This window comes from Zalophus californianus, chromosome 2 (assembly GCF_009762305.2).
Source record: "Zalophus californianus isolate mZalCal1 chromosome 2, mZalCal1.pri.v2, whole genome shotgun sequence".
NCBI lineage: Eukaryota > Metazoa > Chordata > Mammalia > Carnivora > Otariidae > Zalophus > Zalophus californianus.
In genome coordinates, this window is record NC_045596.1 from 62,768,849 (window position 1) to 62,788,128 (window position 19,280).

The 19,280-nt window shown below is 40.6% G+C and overlaps 1 protein-coding gene across 1 annotated transcript in view; it reads left to right on the forward strand.

Annotated features, from left to right (window-relative positions):
* The window catches only part of FRAS1 (Fraser extracellular matrix complex subunit 1), a 403,423-nt gene that overhangs the window by 141,970 nt on the left and 242,173 nt on the right, over window positions 1-19,280 (forward strand). Inside the window, 3 exon segments of the mRNA XM_027599032.2 lie at window positions 5,687-5,794; window positions 13,765-13,857; window positions 18,937-19,096. Of these exon segments, the coding sequence (XP_027454833.1) occupies window positions 5,687-5,794; window positions 13,765-13,857; window positions 18,937-19,096 (361 nt within the window).

The following is a 19,280-nucleotide window of genomic DNA, read 5'->3' on the forward strand; positions in this document are numbered from 1 at the left end:
AAGAGAAAGGCCATTCGTAAACAACAGTATAATATAATGTTAAGTGGTGACTCCTAGGAAGAAAGCCATGTAAAGGAATAGATAGATGCAAAATACTGTCTGAAGAGGTGGTGTTTGAACAGCCACTTGAATGAAATGAAAGAATAAGCCTTGGTGATGTTTGGGGGAAGAGTGCCCCAAACAGAGGGAATGGCACATTTTCAGGCCCTGAGCTGGGAACCTACTTGGTAGTTCCAGGAACAGCAAAAAAAACCAGTATAGCTAGAGCCAGGTAAAAAAGGTTTGTGAGACAGGGTAGAAAATGAAGTTAGAGAGAGAAATAAGTTGCCACTTGGACTTTTTAAGCAGTAGAGAAGCATGACCAGATGCCGTCAAGCTATGACAGTCCTATCCTGAAGCCCATCTGCGTTCTGGGCCCCCACTTTGGAGCCTGGCTTGCTCTAAGTTACAAGTCATGTTCCCCATGTGGTGCTTAGAGAGACTTCTAGCACTCTCTTCTTGAAGGTGCTTCCAACAGCTCTCATTTGTCAGCCCCAAACTGATCCCCAAACTGATCTGTGATCACACAATCTTCAGCTGGGTCCTCCCATTTGACTCAAGGAGGCTTGGGGCCAACCAAAGCTGAGGAGAAGGACAGAAGAATCAGTAATTCTTGATGCCAAGAAGATCCATCAGAATTAGGAAAACAAACTCAAAAAGGGAGAGTGTTGTGCTGTCTTCCAGGATACGAGTGCACAGGGGCCTGATGGCCGAGCCGCCCACGGCTGTTGCCACACCCAGGGAAGCCCACGGCTGTTGCCACACCCAGGGAAGCCCACGGCTGTTGCCACACCCGGGAAGCCCCGGGCCCTCGCCTACATCTCCTTACCTGGCCGGTTCGCATCAGCTCCGTACCTCAGCCCTGGGTCCCCTAAAGATGGCTTTGAGAAGATGAGATTTTTGTGAAAGCACTTCACTCAAAGAAATATGTTTCATTGAGCAAATGAGTAAATACACATGCCGATTATACTGGTCCAGCTTTTCTAGAAAATTTTTATACGCCACAAGAAATTATGAAGTTACATTTTTGTTACTGAAAAAAATATGAACTGTGGATAAGGATAAAGGAAAAAAACAAAAAAATTACCGACAGTCCGTACCCAGGAATGACCATCTTTCACTTACTGGTTTATGTAATTCCATACTTTGGTTCCACGTCCATAAGTATGTTTTTATTATAAAAATGGCATTATAGTCTACATGTTATTTTGTAACTTGGAAGCACAGTTTTGGGTGAGCTTTATTTCTTTTCTCTCATTTTTGTTGTAAGAAACCAAGAGAATTTAAAATAAGAGGAATCAATAATTGAAGTAGGGCTATTATACCATTCAAATTGAAGAAAATTTATGTCGACAGTTGATACTGCTCTTATAGAACACTGTAAATAATTCCCCCCTGGAAATTTGAGTGCGGGATATAATCATTGTTTATTTTTAGCACTAATCAAATGTTCAATAAATACTTAACCAAGTGAAATAAGGTTTTTTTCCTTGGATTACTTGGCTATTACTTTAAGATATTTGGAGATGGAGGTACTATATTACCTGCAAGAACATTTGATTCACATATTATCAAAAATATTAAAAGCTATATTAACCGATCATATTTTGATTGCTTTTTAGGTTTGTCATAATCCAATCCTTTAATCTATATTCTAGGGAAAAACTATTTTAAGACTTTCTTTTGCAAAGTGTATTAGATTGGAAGAGAGGATTGTAAAGCAATGGAATTGCAATAGTAACATGGAAGATCTGTAAAACTTACTTTACAGTGTTATTTCTTTGGACTTTATGGCTTTATCCAAAGTCTTAGCCAGTGAGGAACTCTAGTAGCCCCACCTTCATAAAGCAATTTTATGGAATCATAGAAATTGATTCGTAAAGTTTTAGACCTGAAAAAATATATGGCCATCTATCCAGGCCTTGGTAAAGGGCTCATTTTATTTAAAATTAGCCATAAATTACTTACTCTATAAGGACATCGGTATAAGGAAGATTTGACAAGCCCGATGGCCAGTTGAAGAAGAATTTTTTTTCAAACACAGTTTGATTCCGGGGAAGTAATAACCTTCAACATTATGGAGATTTTGTAGTGCTGTCACTTAGACATTGTTTTTATCAAGATCTTGCATCCTAACTGGGATATCTCATTTTGCCTGGATGGATATTTTCTTTTTTTTTCTTTTATTATGTTGATCACCATACATTACATCATTAGTTTTTGATGTCGTGTTCCATGAGTCATTGTTTGTGTATAACACCCAGTGCTCCATTCAGTATGTGCCCTCTTTAATACCCATCACCAGGCTAACCCATTCCCCCCCCCCCCCAGAACCCTCAGTTTGTTTCTCAGAGTCATAATCTCTCATGGTTCGTCTCCCCCTCTGAATTCCCCCCCTTCATTTTTCCCTTCCTACTATCTTCTTTTTTTTTTCTTAACATATATTGCATTATATGTTTCAGAAGTACAGGTCTGTGATTCAACAGTCTTGCACAATTCACAGCGCTCACCATAGCACATACCCTCCCCAGTGTCTATCACCCAGCCACCCCATCCCTCCCACCCCCCACCACTCCTGCAACCCTCAGTTTGTTTCCTGAGATTAAGAATTCCTCATTGGATGGATATTTTCTTGAGGGTTAGCAAGTTCTCAGGGTTGTTCATTAATTTAGCCAACACTCAGGAATCATGCTCGATGAAGGGGATACACAGAGAGGAATAAAATGAGACCTCCTTCTTTAAAGAGTCATAGTCTGGTGGAAGACAAATATGTAAACAAATTCAGGAGGGCCTCTTGGGCCCAGATAAACCTAACTTTGAATTAACATAAAGAAAAATTATGCTGCTATGAGTGAAAATAAAATACGATTCCGTGTTTTTAGAAGATCCTGTTTAGAGTTCAGTAAGCCAAGTTCAGTGACTGAGAGCTCCTAACAAGTATCATGGACTGTTTTGGGGTCTGGGGTCACTGAGACAAAAATTGATATGCAGAGAAGTTGACCCCTGGTGTAAGAATGCCACACCTGGAGAGAGTGACTGTGCTGAGAGCCATAGTGAGTGTGTGAAGTTGGTATGGCCATCCTGTGTCCAAGTGAAAGGGAGACATGGAGGCCTGGTTATGTCAGCTTAGTGAGACAGAGCTTCCAATTACCTAAGGTGTGTTGCAAATGCAATCTGTGGATTCATTCTTACCTTCTGCTGCAACGTCCTGAATCCTTTCAGTGCTAGGGTCCTAATGAAGTAGTAATTCCACTCTGTTTTATGTGTGTAGGCTGGAGTGGAAAGATGAGAAAGTCAAGTACTTATGGAAATGTTTTCATTCTGAGAAAAGGAAATGTTTAGGAGATGCTTGCTAAATGACTGTGACATCTTAGAAAGCATTTGGATTGAAAATAAATTATGCTTAATTAGCTCTTAGTAAGTTCCAGGCACCGTTCAGCTCTCTTTAAACACATCATCTCATTTGATCCTTTCAACAAGCCTATGAGTTAAGTACTTTATCATCCCTACTTTACAGGTGAGAAATCCAGGGCACAGATACCTTAACTTGATAAGGGACTCACCATTCTGAATGGTGACACCAGGATTCAAGCCCGGGCAGCCTGGCTCCAGAGCCTGACTATTCAGGTCTCTTAGAGGCTTTGTGAACTTGAGCAGATGGCTCAACCTCCTGCATCTTGTCTCTTCATCTGTAAAATGGGAATAGTCATAATTAGTGCAGCTCCGTAGAGTTGTTGTGCATGTAAGTGCCTTGCAGAGAATTGATGTGCAGTTACTTCCCTCTCTGCTGGGCCCAGCCCTCTAGAAGGATGGCAGAGTTCAGGAAAGCCAACTAGGCCACCCTCCTCTAGTACCACAAATGCCTCCCCTATCGGTGCTTACTGCTCCAAGAGTCACGCGTAAGTCAGCTGAAGATAATAATCAATAAATGGTAGCTGCTGGCTTCATGAAGTTGTCATTTTTATTTAATCTGTATCCTGAAACTGATATTGTGTTCTTGAAATCAGCGGGGAACATATATTACCCCGTGCTTGGGAATGAAATTTGTTTTTCTTCACCTACTTGTCATCGCTCTTTCACTTAAGAGGAGACTGCAGTTGGTAACACACACTATTGCCAATATCAGAGGAATGTGCTATAACAATGAAAGAAAGAAAGAGAAAGAAAGAAAGAAAGAAAAGAGAAAGAAAAGGAAATTCAGAGGTATTCCTAGTACTCATTTGCTTTGACTCAGAGTTTATGTGAATTAACCACTGGGAATGTAATCTCACCTTAGATATATTTTGTGTTTCTCAAGTGACTTTGGGTTTGAAGCACCTTCCCTAAGAGGTTATACATTTAACATTTCTCAGTCTGAAAGAATGACTTCATTTGTGCTTGGGAATGTTGTGTACATCCATGGAAGTTTGTACTAGTGTTGGTATGTCAGACATGGTTTCCAGAGAAACAGAACCAAAAGGAGACATATGGGTATCTTTATATATATGTATATATGTGTGTGTGTGTGTGTGTGTGTGTGTGTGTGTGTATGTATATATAAAGAGGTTTATTTTAAGGGATTGGCTCATGCAATTGTGGGGACTGGCAAGTCCAAAATCTGTAAGGCAGGCCAGCAGGCTGGAAATTCAGGCAAAAGTTAACGTTGCACTTGCAAGTCTGAAATTTTGAAATTTGTAGGGCCGGCTGGTAGTCTGGGAATTCAGGCAGAATGTAATAGTCTTGAGGCTGAAGTCCTTTCTCTCCAAGAAACCTCAATTTTTGCTTTAAAGACCTTCAACTGATTGGCTGAGGCTCATCATGTCGTCCAGTGTAATCTCCTTTACTTTAATCAACTGATTGTAAATGTTAATTACATCTACAGACTATCTGCACGGCAATGTATAGACTGGTGTTTGACCAAACAGCCAGGCCCCATAGCCTAGCCAAGTTGACAATATTAACTGTCACACTTGGTTTCTGCTTTTTTGTGGGGAAGTTCCAGTTCATCCCAGTTCAAGTCAAAGGCCCTCATGTTCATGATCCATAATAATGTGTGAGAGTCTGAAGGATAGTGCTCATGTGCATGCTTCATTTGTACCCCAATATGTTTAACATACAGCTGGACAGATCGCAGCCACTCAATAAGTTGGTTGATCTGCCTTAAAAATATTGAAATACTTACTCAAGTCCTGGTTTCTATGGGTATTACAGTAGGCAGTATGCAAGAGCTAGAAAGTGAAGTCTAAGGTGCTGATATTAACTAGTGGTAAATGCTGCTTTTAGGATGCTGGTTACTGCTAGTGCATGTGTCATTTTCCTTTAAACATGCTCCAATGGTATCTGTTACTTAACAGCAAAGAGAAACTTCAAGTCAGGCAGCAGCTTGTCCTCCTGAGGTTTCAGGCCAATCAATGGTTTTTACTCTGGGTATCGACAGCTCTCTGCTGTGTGCCCTTGTTTTTGGCTACGTGGGCTGACTGTGGTGAAATGGATTATACAGCTTTTATTGCCTCTCGGGATTTAATCAGTGCCCAGCAAGCACTGTGTGTGCCTGTGACTTTCCTTTGCCTTTTAATTGTTCAGACTGTGGGGCTGTTGATGGTGCTGCTTCTCTGGGCTCCTACCTTGACTGATCAGTTTTTAACTCAGAGCTTATGCTTCCTTGCAGGATGCCACAACTTGGAAGCCTGATTCATGCCAGAACTGCCGTTGCCATGGCAACATCGTTATCTGCAAACCCGCTGTTTGCAGAAACCCTCAGTGTGCCTTTGAGAAGGTATAGCATCCTAATTATATCCTAAATGTCCTGGTAAAGTCAGAGCAGTTTAGGGTTTTTGCATCTTTTCAGTCAGCTGGTTCTGACATTTATCCCAGTCTCTCATTGGAAGCCTTATGAAATGCGGGAGAGAATTTTAACATATCACATTTAAGAATATCTTTATTTCTGTTTATTGAGAATTTACTCTGGACCGGGTGCTCAGTTAAAGGTTTACAAATGTTACCCCACTTAATATTATGTGGGGTAGGTATCTTGCTCCCTACTTTACAGATGAGGAAGTGAAGCCTGGAGATTTCAAGCAATTTACACACGATTATGCAGTTAATAAACTACTGCCCAGAGGTTTCTCCAGGGCTGACAGATGCTAAAGAGACTGATATGCACCACGATATTTACAAGCCATTGAATGGATTGAAAATCAGCGTTGACTTCTTGAAGATAATTTTCTAAAACCGTCATTTGTTCTGCCACTGACTGTATTATTGCCCTGCCATTGAGCTCCCTCAGAACATGGGAGAGGCTTTGACTCCAGAAAGCTCCTGGTGGACCAAGTATATGAGGGATATTTCTTCCTTTCCCCTTTGTTGAAAATTTTCAGTTTTTTTCTGACTATACATCTAATTCTGTTAGAATATTTTTTCCAGTTGCTGACTCTTTTCTTTTTAAAGCGAATCTATTTAAAAAAAAAAAAAAAAACAGCTTAAGCTTCAAATTTGAACATTTGAAACTTTCTGGAGAAGACGAAATTATTTTCTTTAAAAAGCATTCTGTCAATTTCACAAGCACAGTTTATTTTTCTAGTTTTCTCCCTCCCGCCATAACAATCTTGAGGCTTTATGCCATCTAGTGCTAATAAGTTTCTGTTTGTTTTTAACATTGGAGTGAAGAAGGTTCTGTATACCTTTCAGTGTAGCCCTCCATTTCTTCATGGGTATATTTCTGAGAAGCTGTGTGTACATCCAATGTTGGTAAATTTAATAATATTTTGTTGTATATTGTGGGGCTTCCTAATTTACGGAGCAAATAATCCTCAAAGATCTCTACTTAGCTTGCTGAGTAATTCATGTCAGAATCTGAGTTGCTCATATAAGGGCCGTGAAGACATACCCTCCTCCACTTCACGTGAATAACTGTGGTATCATGTAAGAATAAGAAGCCTTGCATCAAGTGTTAGAAAGATATCGACTGTGTTGCTGAAAACTAAATGTGTTCTATACCAGAGGTCAGCAGACTAGATCTAACAAAGAATGACCTATGAACAAAGAATAGTTTTATGTTTTTAAAGGGTTAGAAAAAGACAAACAGAACAATATTTCATGATATAAAAATTATATGAAATTAAACTTCAGTGTCCATAAATAAAGTTTTATTGAAACACAGGCATACTCATTTGTTTATGTGTTGTCTGTGGCTGCTTTTACACTACAAGGACAAAGTTGCATAATTGTGATGTAGACCAAATGTGGCCTCCAAAGGCTAAAATATTTATTATCTGGCCCTTTACAGAAAGTGAGTTTCTGACCCTTGTTCTATACCAAACATGACACTGTCCCTTCCTCATTTGTTTTTCTACTTTTTCTCATCTCAGTAAATGGCAACTCCTTTCTCCCAGTTGCTCAGGCCAGAACGCTTAGCATCCTCCTTGACCCCCAACTCTCTCCCACACCCCACGTCCAGTGCATTAGCAAACACTCAGCTCTTACTTCATAAAACCATAAGTCCCAAATGCAATCTCCCTGCTTTTAAGTCTGGTCACACCTATTATTATTTTTTGTCTATATTCTTACTGTAGCCTTTTAACTTGTTTTACTGTTTCTGTACTTGCTTTTTTCATTGTAATCTTGATATAGCGGTCAGGGTGATCCTATAAAAATTTAAGTCCAATCATGTTTGTTCTCTCCTTAAACCCCTCCAATGGCTTCCAATGGCTTCTCACTCAGAGTAATTGCTCACAATGTCCTCTTAAAGTACTATTTTACCCCCTGTAATTAATCTACTGTTCTTTCCCTTGCTCATTCTGCTTCAGACACCAAGTCTGCTTGGTGTTCCCTGGAGATGCCGGACACATTTCTTCCATTATGGCCTTTGCACCCTGCTTTTCCCACTGAAATTGTTTTTTCTCCAGATACAGATAATATATGTGGCTTGATCCTTTACTTCCTTTAAATCTTGCCCAAACACCATTCTATTTAAAATTGTAAATCCCTACCCCACCACCATTTCCTATCCCTCCTCCATGCTTTATTTTTCTTCTTGACGCGAATATCAGACATACTATATATTTTACTGATATTTCTTGTTTACTGTCTCTTTTATTCACTGTATATCCTCAGCACCTACAATAGCACCTGAGCATAGGTAGGCACTCAGTAAATTTTTTTTTTGACCAGTTGAATGAATGAATGAGAGATAAGGCTAGACAGTTGGTAAGTTCAAGGTATGGAAAGCCTTGTACTATGCCGTACTGTGGGGTTTGGGATTTTATTTTGAAGATGATAGAACACTAATGAAGATTTCAGGATATGGTCAGCTTTTCTTTTAGAAAGATCTCTTTGGTTTTTCTAAGATAATGCATAATATTAGAAATGCAGGGATCAATTTAGAGGTCGTGAGAATAATCCAGATGTGGGGATGAGCACCTAAATCAGAGCACCAGTAGCATAGGGCTCAAGAGGAAAGGGCAGGCTAAAGAACACTTAGGGGATAAATCAGCAGAAACACATGAAGTTAGGAGGGTGAGGGGAAGGAAAAGGAAAGATGATTCCCAAGTTTATGGTTTGATGACTCGTTGGTTATCTGAGCCACCAACTGATATTGGAAATATAGGATAATGAGGAAAAGCATTCCATATGGGAAGAACATGATGATTACACTTTAGGGAACATTACATGTGAAGTGTCCATGGAGGAGCCAGGCGGGCATGTCGAAAAGGCAGCCAATATATGAATCTAAAGCTCAGAAGAGAACACAAGGTTGGAAATATTATATGAGTATTATTAACATATAGTCAGTAGCATAAACCTTTAGAATTAATGAGCTCATCTAAAGAGCTTTTGTGAAGAAAGAGTATAAGATCAAGGATGCAATTTGGGGAACACAGTCATTTACAAGGAGGTGAACATAAGAGAGGGAACTTAGGAAAATTGAAGAGACATGCTCAGAGAGGTAAGAGGTAAGAAGTGGTCAGAGAAGAGAGAGGTATTATGGTAGCCAGGAAAGTAGAGAGTTTCCAGAAGGAGTTTGTATCAACAGTGTTGATCACAGGCCACCCTGAAGTTGGTGTCAGTGGAGTGGTGGGAGAGGAATCTGTATTGTGGAGGTTTGAGGAATGAATGGGAAGTGGGGGACAGGAAGCCAAGTAAAGGCTACTCTTTCAGGGAGCTTTGCTGAAAATAGGAGAGAAATGGGGCATTAGGCAGACATCAGTACATCTGTAAAGTTTCTTTGAACCTCCTGTCCCCAACCACTGAACCCTCCCATGTGTTGCCGTGGTGCTTTGTGCTTACCCTTATTATAGCCCTTGACCAGACTGCAAATGCCTATTTATTTGTCTGCTTCCTCCTCCAGACTCTTAGCTTCTTGAGAGCAAAAACCTTGTCTTCTTCACTATTGCAGCCCATCAAACAGCACAGTGTATGACGCTTAGTCAGTATTTGCAGAATGACTAAACGAGAGAAGGGAGGTTTTTTTTTTTTTTTTATATTAGCATAAAAGAAACATGATCATGCTAGGAGGAAAAGGAGGATGACCTAGAAGAGAGAGAGAATGAGGATATGGGAGGTGGAGTAGGGAGGACAGACAGAGACAGAATGAATAAATTAGAAGGAGTGGTTTTTAGGGAACAGAGCATGTGAGATCCAGAGCTTGGGGTGGGGAGGACAACCTCTTTTTCTAAAAGTGGAAAGAAAGAGCCATGGATAGATACAGATATAGTTAAATTTGTAAGTAAGAAAAGGGACAGGATACTGAAGTAGTTCATATCTAAAGAGATCTAATCTTACTTTGTGAAGACTTTGAGGTTCGGTTGGGAACTGAAAGAGAGTGAATGTTAGGAGCGGTCACTGAGGGGAGAAAGGGACTGACCAAGGTTAAGGTAAAGCATTTGTGAATGGTGTTAAGGACCCATGGAAGCGGGAGATCAGGAACTTGTGAGGGTACCAAGCTGCATGATGGAATGGTTTTCTAAGCAATGTTTCCTAGCCAAGTATAAGGGAAGAAGAGACAAATTGTGGAATAGATCCAGGATTGGCATTTTGCCGTATTAATGGCAAAAAAGAATAGATATACAGGAAGTATTGAGCATTAAGGCTAACATGAATAGGAAAATGAAACCAGCTGGCTGAATGACTACAAGGGAAAAAAGTGTTCAAGGAGCTTTCTGAAGGATGTGATATGAGGAGGAGGGAGGATGAGAGAGAACTAAAGGTCAGAAGTTTCAGATTCAGAGAACTGAAGATTTCTGGTATAGAATAATTTGGAGTATAGGTAGGTCCCAGGGTTGACCATGACCATGCGGAACTCAAGTGGAGAGGTAGATTGTATGAATTGAGGTGGTTAAGAATGTACAAGGATAGAATGTCACTTTCATGGACATTGAAGTTGTCTAGAATTATGTCTAGACATAGTGTAAAAAAGAAACTGAGACCCAGGGGCCAAATCTTTAGTGAGTGACTATGAAGGAGTGATCAGCAAATTGGTGAATGATAGTAATAAGAATGCCATATTCGTAGCCTGTGAACTCTAAGGAGGCTCCTTAGGGGTAAAATGAGAGGGTTGTACCAGATGATCCAACCATAAGAAACTTCCAACTCCAAGATCTGTAAGTGGATCACAGAACACTTGGGTTCTTTATTTTAAGTAATGAAACAGATCATAGAATGTTAGAACTACTAGAGGCCTTTGGAATTCACTTAGTCAGAGTTTCAAATTTTATAAACAAAGAAACAGACTTTTAGTCACTTGCTCAGAAACGCAGAGCTAGTAAGTGACTCAGCCATGACAAAACCTTAGTCCCTGGCTCATGACCCAATGTAACTCCTACTCTACCATGTTGCCTTTAAATTTTCCTTTGGGTTTCTCAGTAGCATGTGCTGTTACTCAGATCTGCTGTGGTATACTTACATTAATTTTTGGCACAGGTTAATGAATCACCATTGTACCCTATTATTATAATTAATGACTTTGTTACTCTCATCTTTTAAAGATGTTTAAAAGCCCTTTTACAATTTGTTTTACTCATGGGTTGACTGGAAATAACCTATCGTCAATGGCAATCCTAACATATTTCTGTCTATCTATCTATCTATCTCTCTATCTCTCTATCTATCATCATTTATCATCTATCTATTCATCCTATCCATATATAATAGATTCTATATCCACTTCTATCTAGAATAGCTAGCTAGAGGGCTAGTTAAAGAGAGAGAGAGAGAGAGAGACAGAGAAAAACAGAACAGAGGTATTTAGAACCTTGATTATTTAACCCAGCCCTGTGAGGACCAATCCTCTCTACAGGATTTTATGGGGAATATATATGTATAGAGGACGATGCCATGCAAAGGAACACTGTATTACATGGTGTGGTTTCGGCTGCAAACCTCAATGCAGCTAATAATAGTATTTGCCTAATTAAGTTACACATAATATCTCACAACTTAATTTGATCAATAGTATTATTAGCTGCATAGGTATAATACATATATACACACATATTTATATATATATACACGTGTATACATACACACAAATATGTGCATGTATATACACATACATGTATATGCTTAGAAGAGTACCTAGCTATTCTAAGTACCCAGTTAAGTGTTAGCTATAATTACCAAATGATCATCATAATTATTTTTGGTTAGTTTTTCTAGATTCTGGGCAAGTAATCTTGCCTAGCAAGCTTAGCAATCTTCATTGTTATCTCTTGCCCATATGATTACTTCCCACTGTTCCCCATACACATAGGCCTAGGCTTATGTGTTCCGGGTAGCCCACAGCTCACCAGGCTATGCAGGGTCACGTGGTTAGAAAGCAAGAACTCCGCCTCTCCTTCTCTGAGCTCCCGCATGCAAAATGCTTTGCTCTTCCTTTAGCCCCAATCACCTCTTTGATGTTCTACCACAAGTTCAATAGTTAGAGTCAAGTTGGGGACCCTTCCACTGCCACTCACAAATAAAGAATATTATATTTACGAAATGAGTTTTGAGGGCCAGATCTGAAAATCAGTTTTTATAGAAAACAAAAGTAATTTGGGGGCATAAAATATTTCTATTTTTTTTAAAGATTTTATTTATTTATTTGACAGAGAGAGAGAGACAGCAAGAGAGGGAACACAAGCAAGGGGAGTGGGAGAGGGAGAAGCGGGCTTCCTGCTGCCCGATGAGGGACTCTATCCCAGGACCCTGAGATCATGACTGGAGCCGAAGGCAGTTGCTTAACCGACTGAGCCACCCAGGCGCCCTGGCATAAAATATTTCTTGAAGTCTTCCATTCTACCTGCCTTTCTCCCTTTCTCCCTGCTTCCACGTTAGAATATAAACAGCTTGGATGATCTCATTTTCTGTGTGAAATTCTTAATGCAAATGAGGCTAATGTGGTTTTTACATTTTACTGTAAAGAAGTCTAGTTTCCTCTTGGGTTCAGAGGGCACTTTTCTGAAAAGTCATTAATGTTGCATAGTATGAAGAATTTTATAAAACCCCATATGGTATGTTTTGTCTTTCATCAAACAAATTGGAAGAATTTGGTGATCACTGTTGCTAGATAAAATTGTATTTATCTGTTTAGTGGATGAACAGTGGTAAAATCTTAGTCCCATTTCTCACTTTTATGGATATAGTTATATAAAATTAGAATTCCCTTGTAGGTACAATTTTTTTTTAAGTGGAAGCAGCCCCAAATATCAGAGAAGCATTAATACACACACATACATAGACACAAACACACTTTTTTTTTTTTTTTTTCATTCTACTGGATGAATTCTTTGTAGACTTTTATTCTGTGGACAAGCCATGATTCCCTGGTTAATGCAGACCCTCTTACCATTTTTGGTCAAAATCACTCATTGCCCATTCTGTCACATCTTTAAGACATGTGAAAGTGCTGAGATACCTAAAGGGAGAAGCAAGATGAGTCAGAGGATCCCTGGGCCCCAAAGACAAACAGATACTCTTTGCTCCACAGTTTTAATAACCCTTGGATAGATGGATTCTTCACAGTGACAAATGGATGGCTGGTTAACCTGACAACTTACCAATAAATACTGGGTATCATGTGGTAGCCCATTCCCTTGATAGTATCACATCTTGATAGGAAACACTATTGGAATTACAGAAGACCTGAAAAACAATGTAGATCTTTATTGGAGCCCAGGAATTCTACCCGGCTCCCCACAGTACATGTGATACCTCCACAACAATGCTGTTTCGTCTCCTAGCTTTGTCCTTCAGTACCCCCTGCCCCGTGTGCCTTGCTACTCTGTCCAGTAAAAGCGAACATCAGAACTTGAGCTCCCCCGTGCTGGCTGCATCAGTTCTCCATAGGATAGCTAGAAGACCTGCCAGCTCTGTGGCCACCCCATCCCCCCCACCCCCTGAGCCCAAGTCTTCTCTTCTCAGAGAAGGAAACAACCCTTTTCGGGAAGATACAGCCCTTCTCTTACCCTAACTTCTTTTCTTGTGTGGCACTCAGATGGAGCAATGCTAGTGAATAAAATTCCCCACTTCATTACATGTGAAAAGGTGTAGACAATTTTCAAGGAAATTACTTTCACAAGGGGGTTCATTTTAACTTTGAGAGAAGCTCGTCTTGACATAGAGAATCTTTTTTGTCAGTTTATTCGGCTTATCCTGTCTGTTGTCACCCGAGGAAACTCATGAAATTTCTGAGATGACTTGGGGTCCGGTGAGCCATTGTGAGTGTGTTTGCTGCTGCTGTTTTATACTGAGCTGTTTTTAAATGCTCAGGGAGAAGTGCTTCAGATAGCTGCCAACCAGTGCTGCCCTGAGTGTGTGTTGGGGACTCCCGGATCTTGCCAGCATGAAAAGAAAATCTATGCGGTAAGTGTTTTCTGACCTTATGGTTGATTCTATGCCTGTATATCATTGACAAAGGAAAACTGAGTGCTGAACTTGTGTTGGCAAGAGAGGTTTTCTTTTCTTTGTCTGGGCCGTGGACGACCTGAAGCTCATTTGACTTTCCATGGGCATTTGGGTTTCTTGAATAAGATTTAAACAGGTTTACTTATTCCATAGGTCCTGCGTAAATATTTGTAGATTGAATTTGCGTCTGTATAAAGAGTAGTTTGAGAATGTTGATGTTGAAGAAGTCTGATGCTGAATAATCAGGAACCACCTTATCTGTGTGTACCACATACATTTTTTTTCATTTGATGGTTACAGACAACCCTGAGTGAATAGAGCAAATATTACTACTCCCGTATCGAAGATGAAAACATTGAATTGAAAAGAGCTTAAGGTACTCACCCAATGTCATATTACTAATAAGTGGTATAACCTGGCCTAGAACCCTGGCCTTCAACCCTGGCCTTCTTACTCCTAATTCAGCACTCTTTCCATTAGGGTGGAGTTTCTACACTTCAGCACTATTGATATGTTAGGCTTTGTTGTGGGGGCTGTCCTATGCATGGTAGGATATTTAGGAGCATCCCTGACCTCTACGCACTAGATCCTGGTAGCACCCCTAAGTCCTGACAACCAGAAATGTCTGTAGGCATGGCCGAATTTCCCTTAAGAGGCCACATGCTCATCTACCCCCATTTAGAACCACAGTCTTAGAAATCGATCCTAAAGTTCCTTGATTATACTTTATCATTCCAGATCCTTTAGGATTCATTTAAAGACATTAAGTACTGATTAAAAAGTACCATTGCAAGGTTTATAACAGGAACTATGAAAATGGAAAATGGATACAGTTCATCTTTGCTTACACCTCAGTGTTACCCTCAGGCGGTAGATGAAGTTGAATGTGGTGGGAAGAGGCTCTCTGCTTTAATCCTCATCTTCCACCTGATACAAAACTCTCCCCAGGTTAGTGCCTCTGCCCATTCAAGTTAGCAGGATTTGATATGCCCACTCTAGACTGCTATTCAGTGTGTGTCCCTAAAACCCGGTGAGCATAGTGTACTTTCCCTGTGGGACAGGATCATCTCCCTTGAGCCACTGTCTCCTAATTACCTGAGGAAGCCACTCTTTCAGTTCTGCACAATGTGTTGCTGAAAGACACCCAGGCAGGATCTATGTTGGGAATGTCTTCAGACCACATATCACCTTTTGCTGCTCAATTCAGTCTGTGTCATGAAGAGTGGTGTAAACTTCACATGCCACCGAAGAGCATCTCCTGTGAAATGGGAAGTGCTGTAGAGCACATTGGTGACAGAAGTAATGCCAGGTCATAAGGACTTGAATAGGGATGTGGTTTAAAGTCAGAAGCACCAAGCTGCATCTCTCAGATGAAGGAGCACACAGGATCCAAAGTAAGGTCAAGGGACAATCAGACATCTCAAGCAAGTGGAATACGAGGGGCATGGAAAATCCAAATTCAATAAATCTTTGCACTCTAATGACATTCATCGTTTGTCCTCTTGTGTTATTATTTGTGCACATGTACAACCTTCTTATCTTGGCTTAAGACGCTTTGAGAACATTGACAGTATTTTCTGCATCTTTGTAGTGATCTTCCTTGCCTCCCACCTAACCAGTCACCTAGCACTGAACGTTTTCCAGAGTAGGCGCTCAGTAAACATCGGTGACTGGAGAATTCACACAGTGAGCAAATCCCTTCTCCAACTTATCTACGTCCTTGTTCCAATAGCATGTTGCCATTGACCAATGACCTATGTAGCTGAGTGGTTCTAGGACCACAGGTCTGCTGATGGATTAGTTAAGAAATGAAATCTGCCTGGCTTCCAGCTTTTTCTGGAAGAGTTTGGAAAGCCCTCCTTTTTCCCCCCGCCCCCCCCACCTATTCTGCTGTAATACATCACATGGGAAGCTCTGAACATAAGAACAGAACGTAACTATGTGTCTGTTTCCCATACGCAACTTTCAAAAATGTACTCCTCAGAAAATGTTATATTTCTGGTACTTGATATAAGTGAGAAAAAGGCTGAATTTCAGGAACTGTATTTTGAAGGAAAAATTCTCTAGTGGTCTACTTCTTCAAATAGAGATAGAAGAATGATTTTTTTTAAGTCAAGACAAAAAATCTAATTTTAGTCTTTTTTTTAAAGATTTTATTTTTATTTATTTATTTGAGAGAGAGAGAATGAGAGAGAGAGAGAGAGAGCACGAGAGGGAAGAGGGTCTGAGGGAGAAGCAGACTCCCTGCTGAGCAGGGAGCCCGATGTGGGACTCGATCCCGGGACTCCAGGATCATGACCTGAGTGAGCCAAAGGCAGTCGCTTAACCAACTGAGCCACCCAGGCGCCCCCAATTTTAGTCTTAATAAAGTCAAAATGATCGCATTTCTTGTCTTCCTGCCCTTCCTTCCTCTCTTACTTTTTTCGCTTCCCCTAGATTCTTTCCAAAGCCTTCTTAATCTTACTTGTTTTCTTGCATAGTTTAAATACTTTTCTGGGTTTGCTGTGAAACTCACCTTGTCTTTTGTATCTCTAGGGTTTTCCCTGAATGTTGGAGGGTTTGTTTTTTTGTGTTTTTTTTATGGGTTTTTTTTTTTTTTTTTTTTTTTTGGCACCTTTTGACTTGCTTGGGAAGCCATCCAGAGCACTTTTCCTCTCTCACTGAACAGCAGGAATCTTGTCTTTAGCCTCTGGCTTGCCAACCATAGGACAGGTCATGGAGATTCTCTCCCTGTGGCTACAAAATAGCCTGGTGTTTTAAGAACTTTAGATTGGTGATCAAGGTGAAAGCTTTCCCCTAAGGGAGGGCTTTCCAAGAGGCTTTAGCATGGAGCGAGTGTGTGGCGGGGAGAAGGGGGATTAGTTGAAGTGAGACTACTATCTCCAGAGAGAACAGGGTCGAAGCAAAGGAAAGTCAAGGATGAGTCCAGCACGGGCGGCTTGAGGAGTCTACTCTTGAATGAATTGCCTCGCCTCACCACAGGACTGCCTTTGCTTGCAGGGTCGACAACATTTTACACAACTGGCGTTCTGACAAGTCAAGACAAGTCCCGACATCTTCCCTGGAGTGAGGAAAACACTTGAGCCTTTTGGCTGACTCCAGGTTATTTGAGAATCTTACATGGGCTTATTACAGTCAGCACTTGGGGGACTATTTCATCCATGACCTCCCCAAAGCTATCCCTTCAAATTAGTGTTTGGATCGCTGCCCAGCCTTGCCAACCATTCAGGGAGACAAGCCTGAAATATGTTTTCCTAAAAGAGTGCTGGAATGCTTTTCCCTGTTCTTTGCCCCACAAATTAGCTTGTGAAATCCCCTTTCTTTTCCTCTTTACTAATTTAATCCCATCACCAGATAATGTCAGGTCTGAGAAGACAGTGCTTGAAGATTCCCGGAAAAAGAAAGTGGCAAGTGGTAATGCCCTCGTGCCCACATCCGATTGAATAGAGGGAGCTCAGAGGGAGAGATCAACTCTCTCTGCCTGTCTGGGAGGCTAAAAGGAGTACTAATTTATGTGTGAGAAGGAAGAAATGAATATTGAATTTCACAGCCTTGTTCTCTTCAAAGTAGAGGATGTAATTATAATATTCAGTGAACATTCCCAGATAGTTAGTATTCTGGATCTATAACTTCATAACAGGAACAAGTTATATGAAGAAAAATTATTTTATTGTTCCATCAGCAAGCCAGGCAAATACTTTATGACCTTATCTTTCCTTTGGACTTATGTCAACAGCCAGGCTGACTTGTTAGTTGGCTATACAGAAGAATATATTTAAGATGTTGTCTGCAGAATGTGCTTTTGTCCCATGTCAAAATCTCATCTTTTCTAAAGGTATTAATGAGGTTAAGATGACACAGCTAAAACCAGGTCTGGGAGCATTACTTTGTGTATCTATTATTCCTTGACTTTACGAAGGTCTCTTTGCTGCTACAGAGTTTATAAAAAGGCTTTTGTAAATGGGTATAGAAAACACTAGGAAATTACATATATTATATATATATATAATTACTACTATTATATATAAAATTATATATATCAGCATGTGCCAAACCCCTTACCCCTTGATCTCTAGCCTTGTTCTGCTGAGAGCAGCATCACTGGGGACTTACTGACTTCTTTCCCAAGAGAGAGGTGGGAGCAATTTGTCTCCATCACTCTGTGCCCTTTGGATCACCATCTGATCATCTTCTGTGGCTTTGACATCAAGCATTGGAGACTCCCTACCAAGTGTTTGTTGCTATTCCCATAATTTTCAAGCTTATTTTAAAGGGAGAATCTCCTGCCTCATTTTATGTCTCTTGAGTTACATAATAGATTCACATCATTAGAGAGCTTGAAGATGCCAAAGAGATTAACCGACACAGCCCTCTCATTTTACAGATGAAAAAAATGTTGGTGATTGACAGGTTGTTATTGTAATTAATTTTTGTGGTCTCTGTCTGAAAGGTGGTGTGATTGCAAATGTTTAAGAAACAACTGCTAGGGGCGCCTGGGTGGCTCAGTCGTTAAGTGTCTGCCTTGGGCTCAGGTCATGATCCCAGGGTCCTGGGATCGAGCCCCACATCGGGCTCCCTGCTGGGCGGGAAGCCTGCTTCTCCCTCTCCCACTGCCCCTGCTTGTGTTCCCTCTCTCGCTGTGTCTCTCTCTGTCAAATAAATAAATAAAATCTTCAAAAAAAAAAAAAAAGAATCCAGTAAATACATATATGTGTGTATATTTTACTTTAGGCTTTATAGCATTTTTTTAAATGATTGGGGTTGGGGTACTTTTTATTTTCTTTTTGTGTTTTTCTGAAATTTCCAAATATAAATCTTAAGGCTACTAAAAAGAAAAGAAAAGAAAACTCAGTTTTTTTAATTGGTCTCTGACTTGGAACATTGTAGACCCCGGTCTTAACCGTGTAAGCCTGGAGCCTTCTTCCATTTCTCCTGAGCACCGTCCTTGATTTGTGTTAGAGATTTGTTTCTGTTTGGTCAAATGAAAGCTATATTCTGACAATAAGCTTCTTTTTCTTTTTTTCCCCTAACCCCCAGCATGGGACAGAGTGGGCCGCCTCCCCGTGCAGTGTGTGCTCTTGTACCCGTGGGGAAGTCCGATGCAGCCCCCAGCCGTGCCCACCGCTGTTGTGTGGACAGCATGAACTGGAATTCATCCCTGAAGGCACCTGCTGCCCAGTGTGTGTGGGCCCTGGGAGTAAGTATGAACTTGTAGAAAGAGACCCTCTTTGCCTCTGAGGTATGCCTGTTGACATCCCAACGTTTCTCTTTCTTGCTCAGTGCGGCTCGAAGATCCCTAATTCTGTTCCTTATGGGAACCAAGTTGGAGCCTTGCACTTGGCAGAAGCAATGTCATGGAGAGTGAGGTTGGAACACATCTT